General features: G+C 46.4%; 1 protein-coding gene across 1 annotated transcript; it reads left to right on the top strand.

Moving 5' to 3' along the window:
• The first annotated feature begins 1413 nt into the window (after positions 1 to 1413).
• Positions 1414 to 1791, top strand: LOC136523911 (uncharacterized). Its single transcript, XM_066517430.1, has one exon. It carries the CDS (start codon positions 1414 to 1416, stop codon positions 1789 to 1791), a length of 378 nt encoding a protein of 125 aa, XP_066373527.1.
• Positions 1792 to 7378: the final 5587 nt, after the last annotated feature.

Below are 7378 nucleotides of genomic sequence, written 5' to 3'. Positions count from 1 at the left end.
TCCTGTATAAATAGAGGGGTACCCCCTCTCTAACACACACTTCACTTGAGCAACACCTCACTCCCTCACTCTCTAGTAGTAGCTTTACTTTCTTTTTAGCTTTGAGCAAGGCAAAGCTACCTTAGAGAGCTTGGCTCCTTGGAAGAAGAGATCTTTGGGTATGAATAGAGATATGAGTTCTTCCAAAGTCATGCTCTCATATTACATTTGTAGCCATACTTATGAACTAGAGTATAGTTATTGTGTTATAATCTTGATATATGAACTAGTCTATAGTTTGTGTGTCATGAGAGTAGCACACTTAACTTCATGCTTAACTACTCATATAACTTATATAATTGGAATTAGAGCTAAGTTGAGGTGGTGGTTCATCGTGCTGTTAGGTGTGCCCAAGTCCTTTACCTATCGATCCATAGGGTCGGGGACCCGAGGGGGATTTGGGTAGTTTCTGTATACGCAAGTGTGGTGCTTTGGTATGGAGAGACAGGTATATGCATTGTCCCTTTCCATGGTTGAGGGGTAGGCGACAGGTGGTGACAGCCCTATCCGTCCCTTGTAACCCCCCATATTTGACTAGGGTGTAGAAGTCTAAATTGTCACATGAGGTTGCTGGCAGACCAGTACTCGGTGGCCTCCTGACCTGCTTCACACTTAGCCCTAATACTAATTATGTAATTTGTATGATCATCAACTAATCTTTGTATGACTATACTAGATCAATGCCTGCTCAACTTAGGAATTTCTTTTATTCTCTCTTTTCCATTTTATCCTTGGAGGAATGCCAAGTGTGTGTCCACTATGTTGAAATCACCGTATTTATCCCTGCTATAAACATTGGTGTATTTGCAAGCATTATTATTCAAGTTCATATCCATACTAGACTCTTAATCAATAAATGTCTTCCTTTAGGAAAATATAAATAACGATATACTGAATACTTTCAGGTGAAATGCTACAATGATAGCTCCGTGCGCTTGCGGATAAATATCTAAAATTATTAAGAAACAATCAAGGCTATTACTTAGTGGCATTGCTAATTATTAGTGATGATGCTAATAAATACCAACAAACACTTCTGGCATCGTTGCTAGGGATACAAACCTAGTAGCTATGCTAAGAAGTGTCAACAAGCATTTCTGGCACCGTTGCCGGGAAGGCATATTGATTAAAGAATCTAGTAGGACATGTTCATGATAATATGCATGTAAGGTAGCCATTGTTTATGTAGGCTAACTTTGCTTGTTTTCTCCTGTTGTGGATGAAAACATGATAGTGTATGACCGATTACAAACTATCGGAAAACTGCATAAAAATTCAGAGGCACTCCTAAGGAAGAAATGGTCTTGTGCCATTTCTTCTGCTACTCTTTCGATAGTCGAACCAGTCACCCCTGCACCATCCGCTACTCCAAGCATGGTCAAAACCCTCTACGACTACTCCACCCCTGCTACTACCAATGTGCTCATTGGGCCCGCTATTAACATTGGAGATGGGAACTTCGAGCTCTGTACCGGCCTCATCCTGATGGTGCAGGCAAACCAATTCCATGGTTTGCTTAGCGAGGTTACAAACATGCATCTCCAACACTTCCTTGAGTTGTGTGACACGATCATCATTAAGGACGTCACACCTGAGAGCATCAGGCTCCACTTGTTTCCCTTCTCCCTTTTGGGGAAGGCGAAGCAGTGGTTCTATAAGGAAAATGAAGCTGTCATGACATGGGACAAATGTTCCACGATGTTCCACGCCAAATTCTTCCCCTTGGGCAAAACCAATGCCCTGAGGGGATAGATTTTGAGCTTCTAGCAAAGCTCCATGGAAACCATTCCTGAGGCGTGGGAAAGGCTGTAGGACTACATCCAAGCATGCCCGCACCACAGGATTGAAAACTGATTAGTGCTCCAAAATTTTTATGATGGATTAATACCCATGTCTAGGGGCCACCTCGACGTTGCTACTGGAGGCGCCTTCCTTTCCCTCACCATTGATGGAGGCATGACTCTCATCAATAAAATGGTGTTGAATCAAAGCTGGGGGGAGGAAAGGAAAACACAAAAAGGAATGCATACCCTAAAGAAGACGTATATGCTTACCACAAAAATAGATTTATTGATGAAAAGACAGGAGGAATGGGCCCAAGATAAGGATGCCATGATGGGCACTATCCAGGCCATGGGCTCACACATGACGTGTGAGGTCTATGGAAATGTTGACCATTCATGGAATGATTGCCCCAAAACCCTCGAAAAAGCTGCCTTCATCAACAACGGGTTTTGCCAACGAGGTAATAATGGGTGGAATAACCAATCCCGCCTGCAAGGTAATTCAAACTACAACTCCAATTACAATTCGAATCAGCCTTCGTTAAAAGACTTGGTACTAGGCCAAGCCAAAATAAATGAAAGTTTGACTAAAAAGCTCACAACTAATGATAAAATCCTTGAAAATATAAATTCTTAGATTGAAGGTTTAACTTCTGCTATTAAGAATCAGATGAGCTTCAATAAAATGATAGAAACACAATTAGCTCAAATAGCTGTTGAGATCCCTGTTGATAGTAATGGAAAGATTCCTGCTCAACCAGAAAAATCTCTTGAGAAAATAAATGTGGTGACCATGAGGGGTGGTAAGACCACTCATGATCCACAAAATCCTAACCAGTCTGTAGGGAAAGCAAAAGGGTGCCAGGAGGCCAAACCTTCAACAACACAAAAAGAAAAAGAAAAAGAACAAGAAGAGGAGATGGCACCGAAGGACTTCGTCGACACCAGCTACCTGCTGTTTCCCACAAGGAACCACAAGCAGGCCATGGATGAACAATTTGCTCATTTTGTTGAGATGGTCAAGAAGATACACGTAAGCGTCCCTATAATGGACATCTTGATTGTACCTTCCTACACCAAGTACATCAAGGACATCATCAACAACAAGCGACCACTACCATCCACGGAGGTTGTCAAGCTGATAGAAGAATGTAGAGCTACTATACTTGACTTTCCTAAAAAGAAAAAGGATCCTAGGGGCCCCACAATCTCATGTTCCATCAGGATCTAGTATTTCTACCAAGCTCTGTGCGACCTTGGGGCTAGCGTAAGCGTTATGCCCAAGGCCATCTTTGACAAGCTGAACCTCAAGCAAATGACACCAACACTAATGATGCTCCAGCTGGCCAATTTGATGGCCTGTTACTCGGCAAGGATAGCCGAAGATATTTCAGTGAAAATCCAGCATTGCTACATCCCTTTTTAACTTCGTGGTGCTCGACATGGAGGTCGCAAAAGAATCAACCCTCATCCTTGGACGACCCTTCTTGAGCACTGCAGGAGCCCAAATTGATGTTGGAGTTGGAGAAATCTGCTTTAATATCCATGGTAATGAAGAAAAACTCGCCATCAGGCCTAGGAAGGATGTGGGGGGTATGACCTCGGATACCCATGGCAGACCACATGGGCTACGACCTTAGGGGCAGTCCAGCCCACAAGATGAAGCCTTGCGGGGTACGACTCTGCTCGGCACCTTCTGCAAGACATCTGGAGGATATCCTAAAAATACTATGAGATCTGTTAGGATATGTATGATCCTAAGATTCCTGTAATCAGTTATTACTTTTTGGTTATCTCTCAGATCTAACCGACCTATAACCCTGCTCCCCGAACTGTATAAGGCAGGCAGGGACCCCCTCCAAACTCACGCAATATCATACAATAGCTAATACAAACCAACAGACCATAGGCGCGGGGTATTACATCATACTAACATCCTGAACCTGTCTAACTCGTGTGTCTCTTTTGCCTTTGTTGATGCAAAAGTGGATCTGCAAACACAAAGGGCTAATACCCTAATCAACATCCAAAGCGTGCCAGTCGATTTGACCTGTTAATCGACAAGGATGAAGATACAAGCACTTTGGTCCTGACAACAGCGATATGCCCGGAAGTCACGGCCAAGAGGTACTCATGCGGAACTTGAGAATCATCGAAGGTCGCACTGAAGCGATGCAACTCGCCGAATCAATGAGAACTCATAAAAAGGAAAAATATGTGAATTGACGAAGTCACCGAAAAGTAAGTAGATGCAAATAGGAGTAAAAATTGGTTTTGATATTGATTCATTCTTCATTACATTGCCCCTCAATCTATATTTATACCCTGATCTAAAGAGACATAACCAAATACGACTAGGACACCAAGTCCATATTTAAGGAAACACGTGACTCTTACATGAATCATACTCTAAATATAGAAAAGGAAATCAACTCCTATCTATTTCCCTGTCCGCCTCAATTACGATGGAATTCTCACCGACCTCCTTTCCATCGGCATACTTCCTATTTCATCGGCAGTAGTTTTCAAGCCTTCCTTCATTGGCATCGACAATAACATCTCCAACCTTATCGGCAACGCCCGAGTCTAAATCAACCTTTCCATCGATCACCACCATTCATCGGCAACCATCTTTACAAGCTGATTTTCATCAGCCGTCAGCGTATACAGTAACTTTCCTCCTGCCGATTAGCCCACTCTGATCATTTTGACACGTGCAAAAAACGGTGTCAATAGCCTTCTTGTTCTTGATCTCATGCACCTCTGCCAATCAATCTACCTTTGTGGGATACCCCTCGGAGGACTGCCGATGATATTATGTCGACAGTTGGCATGCCAAGTAGGGGCTTGCGTGTTGTTTCCTTGTCAAGCAAGATGGCTTTTCTACAGGCTCTTCGTTCCTCCCGTAGCCTGGCTAGATCTTCATGGTTGGATCGATCTCCTAGATCATCAACGCTAACAGAGTTGAAGAGCTCCTTGAGCCGGCGTAGGTCAATTATGTGCCGATCATCCCCACACCTGCGACTGTAGATCCAATCTCGGAACCACCCCTAAGGTCACCTTCATCGGCAACTTGTCGCCCGCTTCCTCGCTACCAGAGGAGGTGGATCAACAACGATGATTTGATTGAGTCCATCAGTCGGGTCAGTCTGAAGCTCGACGATTGCCTCTCCATCACTGAGTTGGCTCTAGACACTTTGGTTCTATGCTGACCACCCTCTCATCCAAATCTATCAGAGGCAGCTCAGAGAACTCCAGGAGTTATGGCTCTGTGCTTTGGGCTCACCAACGTAGCCGCCACCTACCAAGATGCCCTGGGGGGCAAATTCGCCGACCAGGTGGGAAACATCCTTCCTCTCATCGACCAGCCTTTGCCGGCCATCAACATGCTCCACGTCAGCCAACGCTCTGGAGCATCCCTCTAGACCATCCCAGAGGAGAGTCTAGACTCTGAGTCCCAAGGCTATATGGAGAACCTCGCCGAAATCTTCACTGAGCAACTTCCTCTCCCTCCTTTCTAGGGTGGTGCGATCTTCAATGTCAGCGTCGATAGCCCCTTGGAACGGCGAGACTGAGGAGGAATGCAATGCTCATGAGAACCGAAACATCAACCGTGCACAACGCCGAGCAAACAAGAATGCCCTCATGATTGCCGAGCAGCAACTTGACTCACAAGGAAGGCCACTCTAATGCAACCTTAACGAAGAGTTTCTCTGAGTTGACGGCCATGATGTCTTCAAGACTCCAAGTGCCAATCTAGTAGTGGCCACCAACGAGCTTGCCCACCTCCCATAGATGCTAACACTCACCAAGGTCACTACCATGCTTGAAGCGGCGCACTACTAGGTCAATGAGATTCAACAGGATTAGAGACCTTCATACTTCCACTACTTCGATTCACCAATCAGTCGCCATAAGAACCGATCGCCACCAAAGTTGCTTCACCAACCAGCACCATGACGATAGGCAACCCCTCTAGGGCCTAGCTAGGGGCAACCGCGCAGAACATCACCACCAACATGACCAGGAGGTCAACCAGGACATCTAGGTGCACCTCAGCAATCTCTGAGATGCATGTCGATGTATCAATGAATGCCATTTTGGTTGCCATGAGGATGAAGTATGCCGCCGCTAGGAGTACGAGCAAGAGTACGGCAACCCGAACTCAGCCCTCGAGCCAATCACTGGTGGCAACGCTATAGATGATGGCACTGACAACCCCGAGGGGCCCCTAGCATTCACAAGGGCGCTCTAAACACTTCAGTGGCCTTGTGGTTTCAAAATCACTAGGGTCGAGCCCTACAAGGGGAGGATGAATCCAACACAATGGTTGCAGGCTTACACCACTGCTATTCGCGCTACCGAGGGAGACACCAGTGTCTTGGCGAACTATCTTCCCATCATGCTCGCACCAACCGTCATGAACTAGTTTACTAGGCTTGCCCCAGAATCCATCGGATCCTGGGATGAGTTGAAAAAAGTCTTCACCAACAACTATATGGCTACATGTATGCGACCAGGAACTAAGCATGATCTAAACCGCATCAACCAAAAGCCATCTGAGCTCCTCCGCAGCTACATCCGATGCTTTTTTGAGATAAGGAATTCTATTCCAAACATCATGGAAGTCGAGGTCATCACCGCCTTCATCCAAGGACTCCATCACCATGAGCTTTGCTCTAAGTTCAACCGTAAGCCACCCATAGGGATCGGTGAGATGATCACAACCGCCAACCAGTACACCGACACTAAGGAAGCCAGGGTGCACTTCAATGAGGATGCAGGCACTCATCACCCAACACGCCGCTATGACGACCGCTCTAACGACCACTGCCACAACGACCGCCACCACGATGACCGCAATTATCATCGTGACAGTGTCCGTGATTGGCTAGAAGGACCCAAGACTAGTTAGAATCGCCACCGCCGGCCAGACCACATCGTCGCTGCCATCAATGAACCTCATGCCAAGCGCAACTATGATGAATAGTATAAGAAGATCCTCGATGGCCCATGCCCTCTCCATAAGAATGCCAAGCACAAGATGAAGAACTACCTCAGTTTGGCTAAGGAGTTCCAGGACAAAAAGCTGGACAATGACGCCAACGACGGAGCCAGAGGTCACCGACCACCTGGGGGCAATGACAATGCCTTCTAGGACCATGACAAGGTGGTCGCCACCATCTTCAGGGGCCTTGCCTCCACCAAGAGCAGAAGAGAGCGGAAGCTCGCCACATGGCTAGTGCTCAATGTCACTACGGAGGATGCTATCGCCAACCCTAGCTATCACCCATGGTCCAAAGTCCCCATCACCTTCAGCAGGGCCGACCAGTGGGTGGACATTCCCTACATAGGGCATTTCCCACTCATCCTCGACGCAACCGTCCAGAAGGTGCTCTTTAGAAAAGTGCTCATTGACGGTGGGAGCGCTCTGAATCTCCTCTTCGCTAGAGCCCTAAAGGAGCTGGGCCTCAGATTAGCGGATCTCACACCCTATGACTCCTCCTTTTGGGGTGTGGTACCTAGCAGGGCCTCCAAACCACTTGGAGAGATCA

Source organism: Miscanthus floridulus, chromosome 18, assembly GCF_019320115.1.
Source record: "Miscanthus floridulus cultivar M001 chromosome 18, ASM1932011v1, whole genome shotgun sequence".
Taxonomy (NCBI): Eukaryota; Viridiplantae; Streptophyta; class Magnoliopsida; order Poales; family Poaceae; genus Miscanthus; species Miscanthus floridulus.
Note: the sequence above shows the minus strand (reverse complement) of the source record. Positions and strands in the feature narration are given on the sequence as shown.